At 36.3% G+C, this 25301-nt stretch overlaps 1 protein-coding gene across 1 annotated transcript; it reads left to right on the top strand.

The window, feature by feature from the left end:
* Nucleotides 1-38: 38 nt before the first annotated feature.
* Nucleotides 39-25173, top strand: MCMBP (minichromosome maintenance complex binding protein). Its single transcript, XM_087725904.1, has 16 exons — nt 39-238; nt 4516-4601; nt 5492-5632; nt 6607-6648; nt 8070-8171; nt 9236-9365; nt 10599-10750; nt 11458-11558; nt 12467-12642; nt 14780-14903; nt 15891-16008; nt 17453-17618; nt 20887-21020; nt 21513-21677; nt 22475-22563; nt 24691-25173. Exons 1-16 carry the CDS (start codon nt 181-183, stop codon nt 24815-24817), a joined length of 1911 nt encoding a protein of 636 aa, XP_087582030.1. The 5' UTR covers nt 39-180; the 3' UTR covers nt 24818-25173.
* The last annotated feature ends 128 nt before the right edge of the window (nt 25174-25301 follow it).

Here is a 25301-nt window from a genome sequence, read left to right as displayed (position 1 = left end):
CGCGCTTAGAGCAGCGGTGAAGTGAGGCTTGGAAGTCCGCCCCGGCCTGGCTTGCGCCTCTTTCAGGCCAGCCTGGAACGCCCGACCCGCCTGCTATCTTAAGCGCTATCCGACCATCTCGGGGGGGGAAAGCGGCTCCTCTGAAGGGAGGCCTTTTAAACGCGTCGAAGAGCCGAAAAGATGCCGTGTGTGGCGGACTGGCTGAACTGCCCCCTCAGTATCGTGCAAGGCATTTTCGGTGAGACCGGGCTTAGGGAGGGGGGTGCGAGGGGATGGCAAGGCACGGGAGCCCTGTGAGGAAGCTGTTATAAGGCAGGTCATAAGGCGGCGGGGGAAGCGGCCTGAGGTAATACCCGGGTACGACGCAGAGGGGAAGCCGGCCGAGTCCCAAAAAAAGAAAAGAAAAAAGCACGAGAGGGAAGAGAAGACGGCGGCATTGCTGAGAACGGCTCTGGCACCGGCGACGACCGGGAAGGGGAGAAACGGCGGCACCTCCTTGCGGAACGGGTTGGAGAGTGTGGGGGGGTGAAGTGTAGGAATTAGCGGGACTGACCGCCGGCGACAAAGCTAATAAACCGAGTTTGGCCTGGCAAAGTCAGGACCCCCCCCCCCCCCCGCTGGGCCGAGCGGAGCCTCGGGGTTGTGTGTGTGTGTGTGAGGCAAAGTTGGCTGCGGGAAGGGCCAGTTCTGCACGCCGAAAGTTGGAAGCCTCGTGGGAAGAAGAAGAAGAGTGTTCCTGAGCATGTGCGCTGTGATGTTTCTTTCGGCTTCTCGGAAAGGGACGATGAGGGGGGCGCAGAGAGGGAGAATAACGCTTCTTAAAGACACTGAAGGGGGCTTTTTCCTATTCAATGTGAGGCCTGGCGTCTTTGAGTGCCTTAATTACTAGTTTACTGCTGTAATTAAAAAGAACACGGCATGGTATTATTAGGCTTCTGCTTGTCAAAGCTGAACTGGAATCTTCTGGCTTCTCTTTTCGGTGGCTATCAATTGCTCTTGTATCTAATTCAGTGTTTCTCAATCTTGGCAACTTGAAGATGTCCGGACTTCAACTCCCAGAATTCCCCAGCCAGCAAATGCTGGCTGGGGAATTCTGGGAGTTGAAGTCTGGACATCTTCAAGTTGCCAAGATTGAGAAACGCTGATCTAATTGGTGTGTGGGTATCTTATGAGCGGCTTTCTAAACCCGAATGTTCCGGGTTTAACATTGTTGTGTTTTTGCCTATTTTGTTTTTTTAGCAAAACGGTTTGCTATGTCATTTTTAACACAATTATTTTGCAATTGAACCAATTCTCGGTTAAATGTGACCCAAAGTGAATCCTAAAATCTCCGAGCGCATCTGAATAATTGTCTTAATTGTTTTTATTAACCTTACAAGCAAAATATTAATTAATTGGCAGGCTCCCAAGAGACTGTGCTTAGCTCATATAACTGAAAAACCAACATTTGGCAAAATGCAGCTAGCAGGAAGTGCAAAATGCCATAACAAACCAGAATAAATCAAACCAGGAAACAAAATAGGGACACAATCACTCTGTCTTAGAAGCTAATTAGAACAATAGCAATAGTACTTAGACTTATATACCACTTCATAGTGCTTTACAGTCCCTCTCTGTGGTTTATAGAGTCAGCATCTATAAGAGCCGAGGTGGCGCAGTGGTTAGGGTGCAGTACTGCAGGCCACTTCAGCTGACTGCTATCTGCAGGTCAGCGGTTCTAATCTCACCGGCTCAAGGTTGACTCAGCCTTCCATCCTTCCGAGGTGGGTGAAATGAGGACCCAGACTGTGGGGGCGATATGCTGACTCTGTAAACCACTTAGAGAGGGCTGAAAGCCCTATGAAGCGGTATATAAGTCTAACTGCTACTGCATCTCTCCCCATACACACACACACACACCAGCAATCTGGGTACTCATCCAATGTTTAGGAATTTCCTAAACAACAGAGGGGTGGGAACCATATGAATCTCTGGTGGAACTCATTCCAAAGAACAGGAATTGTTAGAGTAGGTGTTTCGCCTGAGTCCCACCAGATGATATTCTTTAATTGAAAACCAGCCCCTTGAAAATTGCTACAACAAAGATCAATTATTGGACAGAAGAAGTGATACTTCGTGACATGGAAGAGACAGTGTAATCAATGTAAGTGAACATTGAAGGTAAAGATGTTGAATTAGGAAGTCTACTTTCAACCATAGAAACTTACTGGGTGCAGTGGGCCACTCTCAATGTAATCTACCTCACAAGGAAAAACTTGGGGAATGGGAATGTTTAATAGGCCCATAATACGCCCAATAAATACTGAGAAATCTAGATGGGATCAATGGGAAATGAATTCACTTTTCTTTTCAAGGAATTTGACTGTCCATATAAGAAATAAATTCCATTGTAAGAATTGTAATCTTACATTACTTTAAAGGGAATGTAATTAAATTGTGTGTATAATATAAAACATTTAGATATTGGAAAAGAAAATATTGGAATGAGATTGACTAGGAATCAGGTTCATAATAACTTTTGCAAGTGACTCTTGGGCGCTTATTACCTTCTCTCAACTCAATTGTAATTCTAAGGATAAAATACTAGAAAAAAATCACTAAGATTGGGAGTAAATGTGTTTTAAGCTTGGTTGCCATGTCATTTGCTATTGTAATATATAACATTACCGTTTGCAGAAGAATCTGAGTAACGTAGAGCGATAAATTTGTCCCTTTGAGTAATTCTAATAAAGCTACTTCCCAATTATGTAATTTAGTTTTTTTTCCCCCATGAGCTAATAAAGTTACGGTAGCTTTTTATATTATTATTTGTGGTCACAATAGTATATCTGAAATATTATGTGGCTGAGCTGTGATTAAAAATGTAGTAGTGGAATAATTAAGTAGCCCTATCAATATTATAACAAAAAAGGTGGATTAATAATACCCAGCAGCAGTTTATACAGGAAAATGGTGTCTTCTGTGCCCAATAAGTTGGAGAATTGTGATTTTAAAAATCACATTTCATAAAAAATATGTGAAATAGAATTTCTGTATACATACTAGATATTAATAATGGATAATAATTTACATGCTAATAGCCATGTACTGTTAAGGATTTTTATTTTATTAAGCAATAAATGAAATAGATTGATTTGCTGACCAGTAAACTCAGCTGCTTGATACTTTTTTTTGAATTTTTTTTTATTTTAATTGAACAAAAACACACAAAGAAAGAGTCATCCTTCATTACATCTTGTAGAAAGCATGTCGATTGGTTATAGGTGACTTTCATGCATTTCTTCCACAGTCATTATTTATAGTTCATATTAGATTATACACTTTAAATCAAAAATCTTTGAATATCTTACTATCAATGTACCACAATTCTCATTTGATTACAATTATTTGAACATGCTTTTACCTCAAATCATTCATACTTAAAGACACAGCCACATAATGGTGTTCGTTAGTTATTTCAGAAAATCCTCCAATAACATTACACCTTTATAACATCTTTTAATAAATTTTATTTTAAAATAAAACCTGTGTCCTTAAACTCTACTTCAAATCTCTTTCACTAAGCATTAAATAACTCTTTTAGTCTTTGATGATTTGAGAAAAATGGCTATTCCATCATCTCCCAGAACCTGCCACAAACCATTGTCATGTAAGGAGAAATTGTATAGAGCACTTGTGGGCAAGCTCCAGTCGTCTTCTTATCTGGAGGATTATGAAAAGTCTATTCACAAGCTTTTCATTCTGCTGCAGTCTTTGGCTCCACTTTTAGGCTTCTAAAAATATGTCTGCTTTAATGCTTTAAGGAAAAGTTCCTCACTGTTAGAGCCCAGGTTCAGGATCTGAATCTGATTCTGAAGAAACTGTTTCAGCTGAACCTGTGGAATGTCAGCCTCAGGAGTCCCCAAGCTAAGTATCACATGAGGCTGATCAAAAAACAAGGATTACATGGACAACGAAAGCAACTAGAGATGAAAAGGCCACCCAACCCCTGGCATAGGCGAATAGAAAAGGGAACAGAACAGAGAGGTTCTTTGAGGCTCCTTGCCAAGCAAGGGAGTAAATCTCTTAATTAGTTACAGCTGACTGCGGTTTGATTTAAGGAGCGCCCTGACCCATGATCCCTCCTTGCAAGCACCTGTCTGTTATCCAGCTCCTGTCTGTGCACTCCTGACCTTTGAACTGTCTGACAACTATGATTGGCTATTGGAACCCAGAACTAGATTTGGATGCTACTGTTAAAAGCAAACCATTCCAGCAAGCGTCTGTCAGAGATTTGGTTTTGACTTCCAATTCTAAATTACTGTTGTTTCTTTGAGGTTCGATAAACTTAATTACCATAATGTGCGTGTGTGTGTATTTAAAACCTAAAATGCTATTTGTTGATTAATTACTGAATAATAAATACTGTATTAGCAAAGTAAAAATGTAAATGTACTATACTACATTTTACATTTACAGCCTATGCTTTTTACAAACTAAAATAATGTGATTTGATTTTTTTTTTGTCTTGTTTAGCTCAGAATAGTCTAAATCCTGAATGGGAAAGAAAAGTAACAGAGTACTTCAAAGAGAAATTAAAAGAAAATAATGCAACTAACTGGGTAAGGCTATACGTACTTATCAAATTTTAAATTATTTAAGGATGGATTTCAAAATCTTTAGGCAACTTGGATAGGATGGCATTGAATAACTTTAAGCATACTGTAGAGCTAAAAGGGATTATAAAATAAATTGAGTTTCTAATTAAGTATTACAGAAATAAAACAGGATATTGCTATTGGAACTGGATATAAAATCTTTAAATGTATAGTCTTTAAATTTTGGATTCTGAGTAAATTTTCTGCACATTCAAGAATATGTGATAGTATGATAATTTCATTAGGGTTTTTTCTATAATTTCCATAACCCAAAGATAATACATATTTTATTGTAGAATACATTGTCATTTTATAATAAAATAATATTTTTGTTTGAATAAGGAAAAAGATGCAATACCAAAAATGCAAGAAATACACAAATATTTACAATACATTTTTAGTAATTCAGTTCTGATCCCAAGAGATGAACAAATTAAACCTACACGTTCATAAAATTGAATTCTGGCTCATTAGAAATTGTATGACATGTTTATACATTTAGTCAGTCATTTTATTTCAGTAACTGACCAGTTGTTTGAAAAATAGAGTTTTACTGATTGGTCCATTTTTTATTTTTTTTGTTAAACATTTTATAGATCCATATCTATAGAGTTCATTTAGTTAATTGACTAAATCTCAAATATGCATAACCAAATTAAATCATGTTTAGTTCAGTGATTACTAAGAATTTTTTCTGATAAAATCAATGTAAATTCTATCAGTCTTTCTGTGTAGGTATTAGATCTTCAAACTTACCTAAATTAAATTATAATTAGATTAATAATAATTGAAAATGAAGGCATAAAATTCTGCTTGCCTCATGAAGCTGATAATTATTGAATTTTGTTTTACAGGTACCATCATTGAATGATGTTCCTTTACATTATCTGAAGCCAAATAGCTTAATAAAATTTCGCTGTATGGTTCAAGATATGTTTGATCCTGAATTTTATATGAATGTTTATGAAACTGTTGATACAGTTACTAAATCACGTGTAAGTTAGTTTCTTTACTATAGTTCTGATTACCTATATTCATACCCAGCCATGTTGTTCCTTTTGTGGTCCTTGTTCCTCTTGCTATGATTGTTGAAAATTTAGAGCAGTTTTTCATAAATTGTTGCTTAAAGTGATTAAAAAAAAAACCTGCAGTATTAAATAGGAATAACATCAAAACCAAATCATCAAACTTTTATCAAAACAATAGCAATAGCAGTTATAGACTTATATACTGCTTCATAGGGCTTTCAGCCCTCTCTAAGCGGTTTACAGAGTCAGCATATTTCCCCCACAGTCTGGGTCCTCATTTTATCCACCTCGGAAGGATGGAAGGCTGAGTCAACCCTGAGCCAGTGAGATTTGAACCGCCGAGCTGCAGAACTAGCAGTTAGCTGAAATGGCTGCAGTACTGCACCCTAACCACTGCGCCACCTTCCAGGACTACCATTTGTGCTTTGGCCTTACCCACTTTGTGAGCTTGTCTTCCTTCCTGAGTTAAGTGTGATCTTACCCACTACAAGGTTATCCATCTTTGCTAGGTCCATCATTTCCTTTTTATTCCATGTGACATAGAACTTTTGTAAGAACCGCCAATGCCTCTTTTGTAAGAGTATCACATGAAATAAAGGAAATATTAAGGTTTTTCTATGTGTATTCTGAAGTGAAATATCAACAATCCACATCCGATAATAGTTCCTTAGCAATTCTGCTCATGTATACATATATTGGAATGGAACAGATGCTTTGCCTGGAACAAATAAAATATTATAAATTAACCCTTGGCTTTTTCCGAATGAAACATTAAAAAAAGAATATATTGAGCTTAGCAGAGAATAGAACCACTATGTTCATAGAAAAGATAATGGTGAAGAAGTAACAGTAAATATTTACAAAATCTCCACAAATCTCCCCAAAAAGAACATGGTAAGAGGTTGTATAAAATACAATAGTAATTTTATGTTTTTTAACAGGTTATGCATTTTGGAAAATACAGAGATGTAGCAGAATGTGGGGTAAGTCCAGCTACTGAAATTATGGCAACACATTTAAGTTAGTATAATATTTATCTTTTTTCCCTATTTTATTTTTCACTGATTCTGTAGATACCTTTTTGGAGAACTTAAAAAACATGGCTTGTCAAAAAGGCATTTGGGGATGAATTTGTTTCCTTGCAAGCCCAAATGGTGGTACATTGAATTTTTTTTGTTATACTTGTGTTAAATGTGTTGATTTTAAAGCTTCTGAAAGTAATACTATAAGCAACTTGTACAATCAAGAAATGGAGATGAACACAAGTTTTTGAAATAATCACACAGCATAAATATTAGTTTTTTAATAAAGGATAGACTAGAATAGAGTATAATGTACCTCTCATACCCTTCTCCTGTGCTTTTTAAAAAATAAAGATATAATTGAGCATTCATTTGCACTGATGTATCCTTATTTAGTGTATGGAATCAGTGACAAAAACTAGCCCTCCTTAAATATATCTCTGCAGAATCTGTGTCTCTATTTTGAATGTAGAAGGCAGTAATGCCAGTATCAGTGGGTTTTAGTCCTTCACACATTCTAATATTTTATAAGGGGAAGAAAAACTCACCCTTATCAGATACTTGGAGTAGATTTACACTAAGACAAACACAGAATGCTATATGAATGTGTATTTTTAGCATTGTCATTTTAACACTTGACATTACTTCAAAAACTTGAGATTGGAAAATACTGTAAGTCTAAAACAGAGGGAAGCATAGAGGTTGTAGTTAAAAAAATAGATTTTTACAGTGTATGATATTCCCGTGCAGGAGATCTTTATGCTAATCATTACCCTTTTTGTGGGATATTCTGTTCCTCTACTTTCCAAACATACATTCTACTTCTGTTGCTAGGAGTGTTCTGGGATCTCTTTTCTTATAAGGCTTGTTTTGGGGTCACACCTGCTAATTTAAATGCTTATGTCACTTACATACAGATATTTGGTGCTACATTGATGACATTAAAACACTTAGAAAATGGATTGATCAATAGCATACATTAATATGTGTTGTGTAGACATGGATATAATTTAAATTTGGCTCCATACATTTCACTAGCGCTTCTACTTGAATACTATATTGCTGACAAGGAAATGTCATGCTTCAAATGATATAGTTAAAACTAGCACTGTGGTATTATTAATATAAAAAACCAGAACCAGCATTTCTTTATTTTAGATATGTCAAAAAAGTTGTTATTAGAACTTTTGATCCACAGAGATTAGAGTTCATCCCTTACAATTCCTTAGGATAAATATTACTTTCTAGCACACTAACTATAAATTTATTTTAAGATTACTTCCCTTTAAAAAAAAATAAAAGTATTTGTTTTTTATAACAACTTTACAATATTTTGTTTCTTTTTATAGTATGCTAGTGATGTGTAATATCTCTTCTTCTAGCCTCATCAAGAAATAGATTTAAATCCTAAACAAATTGTAACTGCAGATAGACAGACTTTTTACTGTGTTCCAGTGCCAGGAGAATCAGCGTGGGCGAAAGAAATATCCTTTGTAGCTTATTATATTGTGGACTGGTATACTAAATACTGAAATAGTAGTGGTAATACTGATAATGCAAGCTATTTAACATTTGATAGAAAAGTATTGATTGATTGCTTGATTCTATGCCATCAAGTTGTGTCAACTCTTAATGACCACTGAGATGGACTTCCTCTATCCAGTGATGCAACTATTGCTGCTGTAATTAAATCCACCCACCTTGCTTCTGATTAGACTCTTCTCCAGATTTACCAGCATAAGAAGTCTTAGGGCAGCTAAGTCTTTGCATCATATATCCAAAATATAATTTGAGCATTAGTGTCATCTCCATTGAAAATTCTAGATTGATTTGTTCTATTATCCATTCGTTTATTCCTTGGTTATCTTGATAATGATGTTCATCCATCATGTTCGAAGAGGACCTTGACATCTAACAGGGCTGTCCACACTGTAGATAACTTGGTTATATATGGTATACTTACTATATATAATTGCTGCATACCATATGGTATACAGCAAGCAGAGTACTCTTTCTATCCTGTTTCTTCAAAGTCCAGTGTTTGCTTCCGCAAAGTATTACAGGGAAAATCATTGCTTGCAGAACTCTGATCTTTGTAGATATAGATAGATCAGAGTTTGAACTTCAGAATTTATCTTATGACTCCACCAACAAAAGCTAAAGATGCTGAACAAAACGTCTATTTGAAGAAGCATTAATAAAAATAACTTTTTAAAGAGCTTTTCTTAACTATAATAATAGAATCAAGATTTTCTGAATCCTTGGCAATTAATAAAGGAACTTCTATAAGAATATGAAATATTAGGACAGAAAGGCCTGGGGGAACTTTGTCCATGGGGTTGTGGTGGGTCAGACACGACTTCACAACTAACAACAACAATGAAATGTTATATGATGTACTTATGTTAAACTTACAAAATGCTATTATCTTTTTCTTCATCTTTGGAAACGATAGCATTGCCTTAATTTTAAAATAAATGCTTAATTACATTTCCAGATAAGTTTATTCATGCCATCAGATTGATTCTGTCCTTAACTTAAAACATACGCTTATAATAGTGCAAGTCAAGCTCGAGTTTGTCCATCAACATCATACACACCAAGTCGCCATAAGAGAAGTTATGAGGATGATGAAGACATGGAGTTGCATCCATCGAAACAAAGAGAACAGCACATTGGTATCAGCTGAGATAATGTTGTCTTTCTCCTGAAAGTTACTTATTTTTCAGAATTACTGTTATGGTGTATCCATTTGTATTGAAGTGATTTAATTGAAGTGAATTCTTGTTGACTTAGAATAGACTCAGAATAGATTTAGAATATGATTTTATATACCATTATCTGGTTTTTGAAATAATTAGATGAGTTCAGGTATAGTTGCAAAGAGAGCAAGTTTCTGAATGTACCACTGGTCTGATGTGTTATCCATGGGTCAGTTTGTAGCTACAGATATATTATTTACAGACCAGTATTTGCAAATACTATATTCTTGAAAATCAAGGATGTTTCTGATTTATAGAAAGAGCAAGAGCAAACTCATGGAGAGATGATACATTTAATTGTTAGCCATGAAAATAAATAGGACAATATATAACTGAATGCCAGATGCGGCAGAAAAATAATGAAGGGGGTTATGAACCTCATGATTCTCTTTATTTGGCTCAGTTATTGAAAAAAATATGTGCTGGGTTAAATCAGAGGTGGGCCATTTGCAGAGTCATCTATATTTTTGTACTTCTAACATAGTTTTTAAAACACCATTTATTTATTTATTTATTTATTTATTTATTTATTAGACTTATATACCGCTTCAAAGGGCTTTCAGCCCCCTCTAAGCGGTTTACAGATTTTTAGCAAATTGAGTCAGCAAATTGCCCCCACAGTCTGGGTCCTCATTTCACCCACCTCGGAAGGATGGAAGGCTGAGTCAACCTTGAGCCGGTGAGATTTGAACCGCTGAACTGCAGATAACAGTCAGCTGAAGTGGCCTGCAGTACTGCACCCTAACCACTGCGCCACCATATATAGAGAGTCCACAAATAAGCACCTTATTCCAGTCAACTAATACAGATGTTAAGGTCAGGGAGAAAAAAAGTGTACAAAACAAATAAAATAACAACTTTCCCCTTGTTTTGTTTCTACACATTTCCATTTCTTTTCCTACCCTTCATAGTATTCTGAAGAGAGTACTCCTTTCCTTGGTTTCATCTAGGACTTAGTACTCCTTTTGTAAATTAAAATACTTTTGGGGAATTGCTGTTCTGAAGAGAATCTAAGCTCCAGTGTTTGCAACATGCACTTGTGACTCAGCATGATGTAATTTTTTTTTCCAAAAAGCAGCAATAAATATTAATCTCAAACGGTGAGTTTTAAGGTAGTGGAAACTGTTGTTGTTGATGTTTTAATTCTAGGAAATGTGCTCGATATCCAGGGGAGTGGAGAGCCAAAGCGATTAGAAACAGAAGCTTCTGCAAGGCATCAGATGATTTCCTTAAACTGTTCGTCTCCACTAGATCTGAATTTTCCACTCCCAGGGGAAAAGGGCCCGGCATGTCTTGTGAAGGTAATAATATCTTAAGCAGTGTCTGGAACAGGATCACTTTTGCACGTGTTAGAAGTGTGGAGAGTTGTTGTAATTTACATTTAGAACTGGTACATAAATCAAGGCCGTGTACCATATATAGGTAGTCTTCGATTTACAACAGTTCATTTAGTGACCATTCAAAGTTACAATGACACTGGGGAGGGGAAAGTGACTTATGATCATTTTTCACACTTACAACCATTGCAGCATCTGATTCATATTTATGACAATTGCAGTATCCTGATGTCATGTGATCACCTTTTGTGATATTTTGACAAGCTAAGTCAAGGGAAGCTAGATTCATCTAACAACCGTGTTACTAACTGAATAGCTACTGTGGCAAGAAAGGTTGTAAAGTGGGGCTAAATTCACTTAACTCTTTCACACAGCTATGGAAATTCTGGGCTCAATTGTAGTCATAAGTCGAGGACTACCTGTGTTTATATATCACACTGCTTCATGTAAATATAGCCTGACTGTATATTGTTAGAATTTAGAACACTGTAATTCTGTACAACTACAATTTTTTAATTGAAGCAAAAAGTTACGAAGGACAGTTATGATGCAAACATTCTCCCATAATACCAAGCCATAATTTATTAATATGTTCAAGTAGCTATTGCTTTTATACTACTTCATATGGTTTTACTGCAATTTATCCTCTTAACATGTTCTGTTTGTGGCAGATATATGAAAATGGGGACAGTTTCAAAGTCAATGATATTCTTGAAGTGTATGGGATTTTGTCTGTCGATCCGGTCCTGAACATGCTGAACAATGAAGAAAGGTAACATTTTAGTGATGATAAAATGCAAGTTTGCCATCAGTGTGACTGAAGAGATACATATGTTTGGTCCACAAATAATAGGTAATTTGTAAAGTTTCTATAAAAAATTAGCAGCAACATTGAATTTTCTTCTTCGTCTGTGTTTCAGAAAAGCTGAACAATAATTGCAAAAATTTTTGGAAGATTAGTCCTAACCCACAAATTGCTAGTTTACAGTTTTGAATTTATAACTAAATTTTAGACATCTGAATTTGTCCCAATTCTAAATAATACATAGTTCATTGCACCCCTGTAAAAAATAAAAAGGTGATGTCAGTTCTTTATATTCAGGAGCATTTTTAAAAGATATAACTGAGGATGTTACTTTGATGTTGCAAAAGTATGAAATAAATTCAATAACTTAATTTATTCTATTTATGATACAGATAGTTCTTAATTTACAATAGTTCATTTAGTAACCAATCAAAGTTACAACGGCACATAAGTGACTTATTACCGTTTTTTTACACTTACAACCTTATCCTCATGATTATGTGATCAAAATTCAGATGCTTGGCAACTTGTTCATACTTATGATCATTGCTGTGTCCCAAGGTCATGTGATCATTTTTTGCAAACTTTTGACAAGCAAAATCAACAGGGAGGCAAGATTCATTTAACCATGTTACTAACTTATAAACTACAGTGATTCAGTTAACAACTATGGCAAGAAAAATCATAAAATGGGGCAAAACTCACTTAACAAATGTTTCACAACAAGAAATTTTGGGCTGAATTGTGGTTGTAAGTTGAGGACTATCTGCTGACATTTCGTGTTTCGATAAAATACCTTTTTCTCTGGCAGGAAAGAATGTTGCATGTAATTTTGAAATGAAATGTGCCTAAATACATCTATTTTTATGTTTTAGGGAGAATTCCTCCTCTCCAGTGGAGTCTATGGATTGTATGGATACTGTGGAAGAACAGAGAGTTCATAGTCCTCCAGCATCATTAGTTCCCAGAATCCATGTAATTCTGGCACAGAAACTTCAGCACATAAATCCATTGTTGCCTGCTTGCCTTAATGAAGAAGAAAGCAAGAGCTGTAAGTATTTCAACTATTTACGGAAGATTACCTTGTTACTATCAGACGCCTGAATTGGATTTTATTGTTTCTACTTCTTTGTACACAAACATGTCAGTTTGTTCCTACGTCATTAACATTTAAAGCATAAAGGACATTTGTAAACGTTGTATAAGCCATTTTGCTTCCCCTTTGAGTTATGTACTATGCTTCTCGAAGGGAAAAATCATCATAATACGTCACGAGACGGCAATGTGGCATGGCAAGTTTGATACCCATCCATGTAATAATCAAAAAGTGTCCAGCTTGCTTGATAGTGATCCTAAAGAGCACAGGAAATTGTTCAATATAAGGCACCACCCTTCCTTTCCTCATAGTAGTAATGCTCTTGCCAAATACATCTCTGTGTACTGTATATACAAATATATTTCTGAAAATCCTGTAGACTACATGTATGTGACAACAATAGTGTTCCATTTTAGCTTGTAAAATTATTTCTACTTTTGAAGCCCAGGTTATCTATAAAGTGATTTATGGAAAAATTCTGAATATTTTAACAATTGCTCTAATAATATTTTTTAAAGAGAAGAGATAAAAAAGTAAATTATATGCACCTATCATAGATTAAATATGGCTTCCACTTTTTAACTGTCTACTAACAGAGTTGGTGTGACTTCAAGCCAATTTTCAGAAATTTTCAGTCTTGCTGCTGATTAGCTTTTCTTATTTGATAGAAATATTGAGCTAATCTTTAACAAAATTGGCTTCTTTCAAATTGACAGCTATACTGACCCCTAAAATTAGGTAGCATTTGAAGCTACAATAAAGTACTACTTCCAGAACTCTCATATTTTAGGGAAACAATTCTTTTTTAAGATAATAAATTGCCAAAACAATCATGATACTATGAATAAAATAAAATATCTGAGATTTAAGTTAATCATGCAAGCAAGTTACATTTCCTCCACACCATAAAATCAAATCAAACTTTATTAGAGTTATACCCCATCATATTCTGCATCGTCTACATTCCTTCAGAAATTGTCCAGGCCCTTAGTCCACTAAAAAAAGAATTTCCTCAGTTAAAGGAAATAAAGAGTTCCTTTGATTTAAAGACAAAATTTAATGAATTAATAGCATAGTCAATAACTAGTGTGGGGTACATTCCTTAGCTATTTAAATTATTTTGTTTGTCACTTGTCATTTTTAAATACAGCATTAAAATCTGTTGTCAATACGACGCTTAGCTAAAAAAGTTAAAATATATGTATGGTTGATGCAGAATTGTATATCATTAACTTTCTTCTGCAAATGATAATTAAGTGTACAGGTAATCCTCAACTTATGACCATAATGGAGCTCAATTACATCATAAATCATTGCATTTATAAGTTGAGGCATTTTGTGACCTCATGCAAAGTTACGACCGTTTTTTTACAAAAATTGTTAAGCAAATGCATTTTCCTCAGTGGGCATTTTTTGTTGGGACACCAGAAGTAAACCACAGAAACCAACAAAACAAACCATTGTAAATCACAGTCATGTGTTGCCAAATACAACAAATGGCCATAAAGGTGAACCAATTGTCAAGTGCCATACAAATGTGATCTCATGATTGCAGAGGGGGCAACCAACAAAATAGATTGTAAGTAGTTTTGGGGAGGTCCATTGTTACTTGGAATGGTAATTAAGCGACCAGTCATAAATTGAGGACTACCTGCACAGTACAGGTAGACCTACAACCACAATGGAGCCTCAAATTTCTGTTGCTAAGCAAGACAGCTGTTAAGTGAGTTGTGTCCCATTTTATGACCTATTTTGCCACATTTGTTGAATGAATCACTGCCGTTGTTAAGTGAGTCATGGTGGTTAGGTGAATCTTGTGACTTTGTTGAATTCCAGCTGAAAAGGGTACAAATGACGATCACATGCCCCCAGGGCAGTGCAACTGTCATAAATACACGCCAGTTGCCAAGCACCTGAATTTTGATCATGTGACCATGGGGATTCTGCAAGTGTGGAAACTAATCATAAGACACTCTTTTCAGTGCTGCTGTAACTTTGAACAATTATTAAACAAATGGCTATAAGTTGAAGGCTACCTGTATAGAAAAATGCATGTGTTATTTCTGATTCTTGCCTATGCTGTCTGTTTTAGTTGTCTCTAGTTTTATGTCTGAACTATCACCAGTTAGAGCAGAGCTTCTTGGCTTCCTCAGTCATGCCTTTTTGGGAGACAGCTTGGCTGCTGAATACGTTATATTACACCTCATTTCCACAGTGTAAGTAACCAATTCACCTGTTTAATGTATCTATTCCTGTGGGACAGGAGGTAAAAGGCAGAAGGTATTTAATTAAGACAAAAATACAGTAATATTCTGCAACCTAAAATTGTTCTAATTTTTATCCTGAAAATAAAGTAAAATAATTTGTCCTTGTAATCTCAATTGCTTGCATATTTATTTAGGAAGCTTCCTTGATGATCTTTAACAGTTTGAATTTCTCTTACCATATAATTGCTAAACTTAAGTCACTAGGCTGACAGTTAAAAAAAAAAGCTGTCTAGAAGGAGTAAAGTAACAATTGTTAATATAAAAATGTTTAACTCCTTCTAGGTAGCTTTCCTTTATGTTCAGTTTCCTATTCCTAGTCTTTCCTAAATTAAAAGGGAGGAGGAGAGGAAGGAAAAAAATATTCTATTCTATATCCTTGCTGGTGCTTGTGGTTTAGTGGTTGGTTTAGTGGTTTATTCGACTTGTATGCCGCCCTATTCCCGAAGGGACTCAGGGCGGCTGACAATCAAGGGGGAAGGGGATACAAATACAAAGAGTAAAACAGAAACAAAACAACAATACAAAACAATTTAAAAAGTCACAACAAGCACAACCAATTCGAGTAGGGGTGGAACTCAACAGCCCCAGGCCTGCTGGAACAGCCAGGTCTTAACGGCTTTACGGAAAGCCTGAAGGGTGGCGAGGGTCCGAATCTCCACGGGGAGATCATTCTAAAGGGCCGGAGCAGCCACAGAGAAGGCTCTCCTCCGGGTGGTCGACAAGCTGGCATTGGCCGGCAGATGGAATTCGGAGGAGGCCTAATCTGTGGGATCTAATGGGTCTTGTTCATAATTGTTCTTCTAATTTCACAATATATATGCTTTCAAAGTCAATATTGCTCTTTAGCCAAAACATTCCTAACATAAAATTGTTTACAAAGATCACCAATAGAAGTTTTTGCTCATAGCCTATATTTCTGTCCTTTGTGTTATCTAGCTATGCAAGAAGAGATGTCCTTCCTCTAGGAAAATTCACCCTGAATTTAAGTGGCTGTCCAAGAAACAGTGTCTTCACAGAGCATGTATACCGTATTATTCAGCAGCTTGTTCCTGCAGTAAGAATTACATTTATAAGCTGTTTACCTTAACTGCTCCTTCATGTCAGTATCTGGGTTCACCTGCCACATTAAATTGTAATGAACGTGGATTTTAATACTATGAACATAGCCATTTGTAAATCACAGTTTATGTTTTAATGCAATGTGTAAAATTGCTTAATCAATTTACTGTGCTTCAGATTGAGTACTTAAATGGACAATTGAGAAGTGTGTGTGTGAGAGACAGACAGACAGACAGACAGAGTGAGTTCTTTGTATACTGATAATCCTCTATAGGGTTGATAGTCCACAACTTACAACCGTTTGTTCTGCCCATCCTAGTGCCCTTGCCCTCAGATGATTGTGATTTGGGTGCTAGCAACTGTGTCACAGTTAAAAGTGGTTGCAGTACCCCACAATCACACAATCGCCTTTTGTGACCTTTCCTGTCAGCTTCCCCAGAAAGTTATTGGGAAGACAGCAGGGTCTCAAGTTTCTGGGGTGAGTCTTCCCCACGTACATATCCTCTCCCAGTGCTGGCACTGCACCAATGACTCACACATCCCCGCATATCCTCCCAAGCTTCCTTTACTGCTCGTGTATCCTCCCCAAGCTTCACTGTTCCATCTCTTGCATCCTCATCACACCTTTCTGACACCCTCCCAACTCTCACTACACTGTTGCACACCATGCCTTGCCTCTCTTTCCCTTCCCCATCTGGCTCCTCATGCCCTTCCCCATCTGGCAGCAGTCACTTATTACCTGCTGTCCTGCCTGGGAAGCTCCTGGTGCTTTCACCTTCCTGCCGACTTCCCCACTGACATAAGGGAAGCCAACAGAAAGCTGCTTGGGATTAATTCGAGTGGTAACCAAGACTGTAGGGATTGCCATCACCGTGTAGTGCAGTCTGATGGAAATTCTGTTCCCAATTGCTGTCCTGTATGTCACCAATGCATGACTGCTTTTATGACATATACAGAATGATGGATCTGTACCCAATAAGACAGTTTATCTCTTAATTCCTCTATGGCTCAAGGAAATGCAGGTGCCATAATTTTAACAATATGGTTTCTGCCCTTGCTTATGCCTGACAGTATGCTTAGTTATAATGACAAAAGAAAAAAATAAAGTGTAATTAAACATTTCTGCATATGTACATAATGCATTTTTTCAAGCAATGTTATGTAAGTTTGATGCTTTCAAAGATAAGGGAATATTTTTAAGATTCTGTCTTTTAAAACCAATTTGCATAAATTTTATTACACCTCTGATTTTTAAAAAAATATTTACTGACTTATGAAAGAAAGAGTGTATTTCTTTTACTCTGGAAGAATTGGGTGTCTTTAGCCAGAATTTCTGCAATTACATGATTCCTTGATTTTTATTAAATCGTTAATCTTTTACGTCAGTTATTAAGTACATGTTCCATACGACAATTCATTATAGTGATTTTTTTTGGCAGTCGTATCGCCTAGAGATGACTATAGAGAATATGAACAGCTTAAAATTTAACCCACACAAGGACTACACAGCTAACCGCTTAGTCAGTGGAATATTACAGTTGGCCAACAGTACCTCTCTTGTCATAGATGAAACCCTGCTAGAGCAAGGACAGCTTGACACAAAAGGTTAGTATTCATGGATACAGTTTCTGTTCAAATATCTTGCATGAATAAATGTTTAAAAAAAACATGGTTGAAGCAAAAATAGAGTTGCCTCTCTGATTCTTTTATTTTACATTATATAAGCATATACATGCCCATCTTGTCACCTGAGATCATCCGTTATAAATGTTAAAATTGTAAATGCAAGCAGCTAAGTAAAGCAAGAAATAAGATCAAAAGGAGGTTTAGTATGTTTGCTTAGTTACTGTAACATGTATTGTGTGAGTTTGGGGAAAAGAAATTAATCTAACTGGAAATAAGATAATCCCAATTTAAAATGCAGATAAAACTTCCTTCAACTTTGCAGATTTAACATAGCAATAGCAATAGCAGTTAGACTTATATACCGCTTCATAGGGCTTTCAGCCCTCTCTAAGCGGTTTACAGAGTCAGCATATCGCCCCCACAGTCTGGGTCCTCATTTCACCCACCTCGGAAGGATGGAAGGCTGAGTTAACCTTGAGCCTGGTGAGATTAGAACCGCTGAATTGCAGATAACAGTCAGCTGAAGTGGCCTGCAGTACTGCACCCTAACCACTGCGCCACCTCGGCTCTCAAATTCATCTTCTGAAATCCAGTTATTTTAACAACCAGAGACAGGCAGAAACTATACAATTTTTGATTTGGATTACCTTCTTCACAGGAATAGTAGTATAGCCATATAAATCCTGTCCCTCTTTTTAACTGCATTTAGTTCAATTGCCTCACCAGAAGTTACTCCTTTTTATTTTTAAAAAAAGTGGGATTTTCATCCATCTATTGTTGAAGGATGTTACATCTGTCATGCTGCTTCCCAGTTGTCTTCTGCTATCAATGGACCTAAATCTTCCTTAGGCTGTTTTTCTGCTTTTCCACCTATGTCTTAATTCTGATGGTTCACCATATTTATAATTCACAAATAAATAAAATTTTGATTACATAGAAATCATCATAAACAATTAATATAAGAGAAAATCCAACATCCTAAAACCATGAAATGTGCACGGGAATTATCCAACTGAGTGGTGATCGTAGCATGAGCCACGCATCAGTCAGGACATTCTAATCCCTATTCATGTTCATAGGAATTAAAAGTTCTATATTTAAATAGGTTTTTTACTTATTTTTTTATATTTCCATTCCAATGGACTGTTGGACAGAAGTTATGTAAGTAGTCTTGTAACACTGTATATCTTTCTCTGTCATTCAACAGGATCTATGAAAATAGGGCAGAGCAAGATAGAACGTGATGTAGGAAAGAAAATTGACAAAAATTCAAAAATGGACTATATTACATCATGGCAGAGAAAAATATTCCAGAAGAAAAAATCCCTATTACAGCTCTGTGAAGAGATAATTGGGTAGCTGCTAGGAATATTGGCAATTGTTCCATTCTAAGCTCTAATTCCTAGTCATATCCACCTGACTGCATAGAAATTTCGCTATCTTCGGCTATACTACACTAAAGATAATAGAAAAAATGCCAGAAACTAGTTTTGGCATGCTTTCCCTAGCTTATTAATTATTACATTTTGGCAAGCATCCAGACATGTTCTTGAAACAATTAATTTGTTAAATTCGGTGTACCAAAAAGTACACTGAATGGTATATTCTTTTCTTATTTCTTATTTTTAGAATAATAAAAGAATAAGAAAAATGATTTCTAAAGGGACATATGTGTATTTTAAAATCTAATGTTCAGCCATTAGCAAGTAAGGAATTCCAAGTGTGAACAGTTATGTACATCATGTGACTTTTCTCTAAAATACAACTATCTAGTATAGATACTAAGGGAAGAATTTATTTTAAGAAAAACTAACGTTATTTCTGATGCATTACAAGCCGTGATTAATGTTTTGGTTTGATTTTACTATCCTTGATAGATAAAAATACTAAATCTTAGAAAATAATAGTGTAACAATTCATGATGTTCTTGTGATCTAACTAGAACAGCATAAAAGTGAATGGGATACAAGCCATTTTTAAAAAGTAAAAGATATAAAAACAAAAATTGCCAAGGTAGATACGTAAGTACTTTAAATAAATGCAGGGTGGTATAAAAGCTAATATATAGCTAATTAAATCTATCAGAGTCCAACTGTGGTAGAAACTAGCGCAGAAACTAGCAATATATGTTGTAGAAGTGTCCGTCAGCAGCTGGAATGTATAGACTCTTGTGTGTGACCCACGTAATGGTGAGATAAAGCTAGAGCAAAAGCTATTGATATGGCACATAGAGTGTAGTATTGATAGAACCCCCCCAGGCCTCCTTCCACTCTTCCATGTTTTACACCTGCTTCTATCTCAATTAAAAATGAGCAAAATCCATTTAATATCAGTTTCTCAGCAATCCATGATTCCTGACATATCATGGTGGGAAAGGAAGTAAGTAAAACAGGATTTCTGGTGGATGCAAACCACCTAGCCCCGTGATGGCGAACCTAAGGCACATGGAGCCATATTTGGTGGTACGCCATCTGTCAACTCCAGTGCGCATGTGTGCGCTGGCCAGCTGATTTTCCGTCCTTCCGGAGGGCCTGGGGAAGCCATTTTCATCTTCCCCAGGCTTCAGAAAAGCCTCCGGATCCTGGGGAGGGGTCCATATGCACAGAGGGGTCGTGCGTGTATGCAGAGGGGGGGTCGTGTAGGCGGGGAGGATTGAGTGGGCATGTGCACACAATAGCACGCACACATGCAATTTTGGCACATCGTAAGAAAAAGGTTCGCCATCACTTATCTAGCCTGGTTAGAGGAATGACTGTATATTGGTCACTTAGAAATCAAATTACTCTGGAAGCTAGTTAAGAAAATCAAACATCAATTTACTAAGGTTGTTGCAAAGATACTGTATTCTTTAAATTACAGTTAACCCAGGTAGCTGTTTCCCTTTCAGAACAGCTATCCTGGGACTAACAATGAGGTTTACTTTTTAGGGGGAGGGAAGCTCTTTTTAACTTCTAAAACATATGAAGGGTATTGCATTGTGATAATTTATAATTTCCTCTTTGATTTATATTAGATTTACATAATTGATTGTGCAAGAAAATATATTTTTGCAGAATTTCTCCCAAATTCCAATGATCATTTGCTCAACTTCTTAACTCCTAAAGGAATTTTACCTAGGAACTAGCTTTACGTATTAATTCATAGGACAGAATTCTTAAAGAATAAAAATTAAAATACTATATTTTATTTTATATCTGAATCTTTGATAATAAATCGTCATTTTTTTTCTTTTTTCATTATTTTGTAGGTGTGCACAATGTGAAAGCACTGGGCCACTTGATAACTTGGCAGAAGGTGGATTATGACTTCAGTTACCATCAGATGGAATTTCCATGCAACATTAATGTCCTTATCACTTCAGAGGGCAGATCACTCCTACCGGTATAGCAAAGCTTCCATGACCTTCTTTCTTTGTAAAGAAGAAGGAAAGAATACAAAGATAATTAACTGTGTTGTACAGTATCCAGTATGAATCATGGATGTACAACACAGTTGATTGCTTTTCTGTGAAAAATTTGGCATTATAAACCTTGGAAGAAACAAAAATAGTGTCTGTAAACAACATTCATACATATAGATCAATTAAACCTTTTAAGTGTATGATTTTGGATGATATTTTTAAAATCCGCAATTATTAGGGTACTATTGCATTTATAGATAACTAAACCAATTGGATTAAAAAGACTTTTCAACTAATTCTTGTTATCTAATTTGTCAGACAGAACTCTATATATATAGCATGTAGATGCTTTTAGAGCCAATATTTTTAAAAACCGCTTAATGGTTTGGGGGTTTAGTCAGAGTGAAGATTGATAACTTTCTTTGTATTAATAATTGAAATGTAAACTAATGATTTAAACTTTTTCCCCACAGTCAGATTGCCAAGTCCATTTACAGCCAGAGCTCCTTCCCCCTAATATGGAGGAGCACATGCACAGCCTTCTCACAGCTGTGCTGCCATCAATCCTCAACAAGTTCCGCATCTATCTAAGCTTGTTGAGACTGCTGGATTATAGCATATCGGATGAAGTCACAAAGGTATAGAAATCATCATTTATCATTAAGTGTTCAGATTGGGACAAAATTCTATTAGTATTAGGAGGTATGCTGAGGAAGCACTCAACCCCCTTTCTCACCTAAAATGAAACTTCTAGGAGGAAGAGGCTTGTTTTGAATTTCTAGTACTACCTGTAGGGTGGAACATTGAAAACATTAGAAGCTTTCTTCCATTGGAATATTTAAAAAGTGCCAATTTGAAATGTTGAAAGGTTTAAAAAGTCCCAGTTTGGGATAGAAAATAAAGGCACGCTATCTGAAAAAAACTAGTTCTTGTCATTGGCAATGAAATTTTTTTTAAAAACCTGGTACTAAATTCAGCATTTTAATAGTTATCAAGGAAGCTTTCTTGTATAATCTTGCATTGTAATGAAAATTTATTGTATGGTTCTTTTCCCTGGCCATTGTAAAATCACAGCTGGATCTTGGACCCGGATTGTTGTTGGGGGCAATACGCTGACTCTGTAAACCGCTTAGAGAGGGCTGAAAGCCCTATGAAGCGGTATATAAGTCTAACTGCTATTGCTATTGCTATTGGCACTATATAAATTAGTAAACTTTACCTCTCTTAATGGAAATGTAGGATGTGAAAATATTTTATGCCTGAAGAGTGTATGTTCATATGGTAGAAAATTTCTTTTAACATAGCACTATCACATGCAAAAGCACTGGCTAAAAATTAGCATTTGAAGGGAGAAAATTATAGTTCAATCTTCTTCTGGACTTTGGGAGGTAAATCTTAAGTTAAATGATAAAGCTTTAATCAATCTCTTCAACAGGCAGTAGAAGATGATTTTGTAGAAATGCGTAAAAACGATCCTGAGAGTATAACAGCAGACGATCTTCACAGAACTCTACTGGTAGCAAGGTGAGGGCACAAATGTTAAGTAGTTTACTGAAGTTATCACTTACTAAAGCAAACAAAAACAAGAACATGTGTCGATGCTGATGTCAGCTCAGGCTTTGGTTTTCCGTGAAAGAAAGAAAATGCATAATAATACATAAGAAGTCAGGACTTATGAACCAAGCTATGGGGCCCACATAGAAAATGGCTGCAGCCGTACAAGCAAAGTGTGGATGAAATAGTGGGAAAATAGTAATAGGATTTGTCCCAGTTGTTGTCTGGATCAGTCAGGTCTTGCATGTGGGAGCATCATCCCAAATTCAGAAACTAAGCTATGTCTGGCTAATGAAAATGCATCCCAGGAATCACGAAAATAAAACAGGCTAGAACAGCAGGAGAATAATCCTCCTCCAACAGTGCTTTAATATTCTTTAAGTAAGAGATACCTTATGCATAGAATGATTGCATAGAAAAGACTGCAAGGTTTGGGTGCATTTTTTTCCTTTCATTGTATCTCAACTCTGTTGTTAACTCAAGATGACGAACATATCCAACACACTTTGCTCTTCCTACAATCATGTGAGGTAGGTTGGACTGAGAGTGAGTAACTGCCCCAAAATTACCCAGCAGGCTTTTGTAGCTAAGACCATGAATTTTTCTTCCATGTCACAGGAAGAGTAAAAAAACAGAATCCACATTCTTTTCCACCTCCTCCAGTTGTTTTCCTGGAAATCAGCGATTTTAAGAGCAAGTCTTTTCTTCTTCCTTTCCCTTTCAATAAGATCTGCTGTCTCGTTTAGATAAAGGTCTCACGAGTGTTCTATACCTGTTTGTTTTTGTTTTTTGCCCCTTTGGAAGGGTGGAACAATTGCTTAAATGAGCTCTTTTTTCTCTGCAACAGAGCACTTCCCTAAAAAGTGCTAACTGCAAGTTAACAAGCTCAGCTCTGTGACCTTGATTAGATTAGAACTCTTCCCATCTGCTTGCAGGGCTGCCTGAAACTCATTAAGACTTTAATGAGTTTCACCTTGAAGGCTTTTGTGGGGTGCAAAAAACATTGGTCTAAATGTGTCTATTAGCAAGAAAATGAACTTTGTCACATTTGCAAACTATTGCTAAACATGGTAGCCACTAAACAAGGAATGGCTATATTATTTTTTGTTCCGTTATTTTATACTTACCATATATCCCTGTAACAATCCGTGTTGCAATCTTTTAGATGCTGTGGTTGAGATCTCTGTTTTCAGGGCTCCATTATGTATTTGATTCCGCAAAATGAGTTATTTGCAAAGCCCAAAGGAGTTTTTTTTTCTCAACCAACGGCAGCATCTATCAAATGTTATTTTAGCTAAAACATTTTCAGGCCTGGTTAGTACTTGGAAGGAATTGCCAGGGAATTCCAGGGTGTTGGCTAGGCAGGAAATCATGACCCAATTCCAGAAATAAACAAGCCCCTTGCTGCTGCTGCCAAGACAAGGGCAGAGCAGTGTTTCTGTAATCACCAACAGCTGAGCTGGACTTGAGGGGAATTCTTAAATGAGCTTCAGGGTATAACTTTCTCTGTACACAGGTTTCATTATTTCTATCAGGTGTGTTAAACTCCCCACGACACATTGCCACATCATGTATCACACAACTTTTTCCCCCTTCATTAAAACAGGGGTGAGCATGGCCAGCACGTGACAAATCTGGCCCAAAGGCTGTAAGTTTGACACCTTATGTATAAGCTTTCTATATTTGGCTCATTTTGATTTCGTTTGCACCACACACACGGTCGTTATTGGTCATCATTTCAGTGATACTTCCTTACCAGATTCCTCCATATCACAGACCTTCTAATAGACTGTCTTCAGCAGAAAAGATGAAATACATTCAGAGATGTATCTGCCTTGAAAATAGCTCATGTTGAACTACACAGCATAGTCAACCAATAGCCCAAGAAGCCTTTTATAAATTTTGCCAAATTTCAATTCCACAAGAATCTAGCTCCTAAATTTTGAATGCATTCAGTACATTAACTCATTAGAAGTACCTTGGTTCAAAAGGTTTGGTCCAATGGTGCACCGTTTTGCCCCAGTGAAAGGTTACAAGAATCAGTTTTAGTACTTTATAAAGTTTATAAAGAGGTTTATCTCTGTTTCTTGTCCACAGGTTCCTTTCTCTCAGTGCTGGGCAGACAACACTATCAAGAGAGAGGTGGCTAAGAGCAAAACAATTGGAGGCACTACGTAAAGCCAGATTACAGCCACAAAAATCTGTAAATGGAAATGAACTTTAGGACAACAGTACCATGTTTATAAGACTGTAAACATGCCTAACATTTGTAGAGCTGATATGAACAGAGCATATGTTTATACCGGGTTTTGTAGATAATTTATATCAAAGTTATGGCTCTTTTCTCAAATGAACCAGATTTATGGTGTTCAGCAGATTAACACTGATAAATTTTGGTGCTCGTTTTGTAACCAAATTAGCAACTATGGAAAATCTGTTTGATATTAAAGAGTTACTATAAAAATGATGTCACACTTTTATTAAGAATCAGTAACATATAAACACTTTATGGCATTAGAACACACCAGATTTTAATGGGATTGGTCTGAAAGGCATAATAAAAAGTATAATTTGTTGAAAGTAGCCCTCCACTTACAATTGGTTCCATAAACGATTACTTTTCACCAAGTTTAGCTGTGTGAATATATCCTAAATAGTCATAAATTTACTATTTACTCAGAATGTAAAAAGGTAAATCAGTATAGAGT

Source organism: Thamnophis sirtalis, unplaced genomic scaffold (assembly GCF_051295495.1).
Source record: "Thamnophis sirtalis isolate CommonGarterSnake01/CBP01778 unplaced genomic scaffold, rThaSir2_p1.2 scaffold_11, whole genome shotgun sequence".
In the NCBI taxonomy this organism is placed as follows: domain Eukaryota; kingdom Metazoa; phylum Chordata; class Lepidosauria; order Squamata; family Natricidae; genus Thamnophis; species Thamnophis sirtalis.
Note: the sequence above shows the minus strand (reverse complement) of the source record. Positions and strands in the feature narration are given on the sequence as shown.

Bases quoted from the DNA above. Each gene is read 5' to 3' on its own strand.
- MCMBP (XM_087725904.1), top strand. From the start codon at position 181: ATGCCGTGTGTGGCGGACTGGCTGAACTGCCCCCTCAGTATCGTGCAA. The intron at 9,366-10,598 runs GTATCAGCTGAG...TTTTAATTCTAG, and splicing joins ACAAAGAGAACAGCACATTG to GAAATGTGCTCGATATCCAG. The intron at 11,559-12,466 runs GTAACATTTTAG...TTTATGTTTTAG, and splicing joins ATGCTGAACAATGAAGAAAG to GGAGAATTCCTCCTCTCCAG.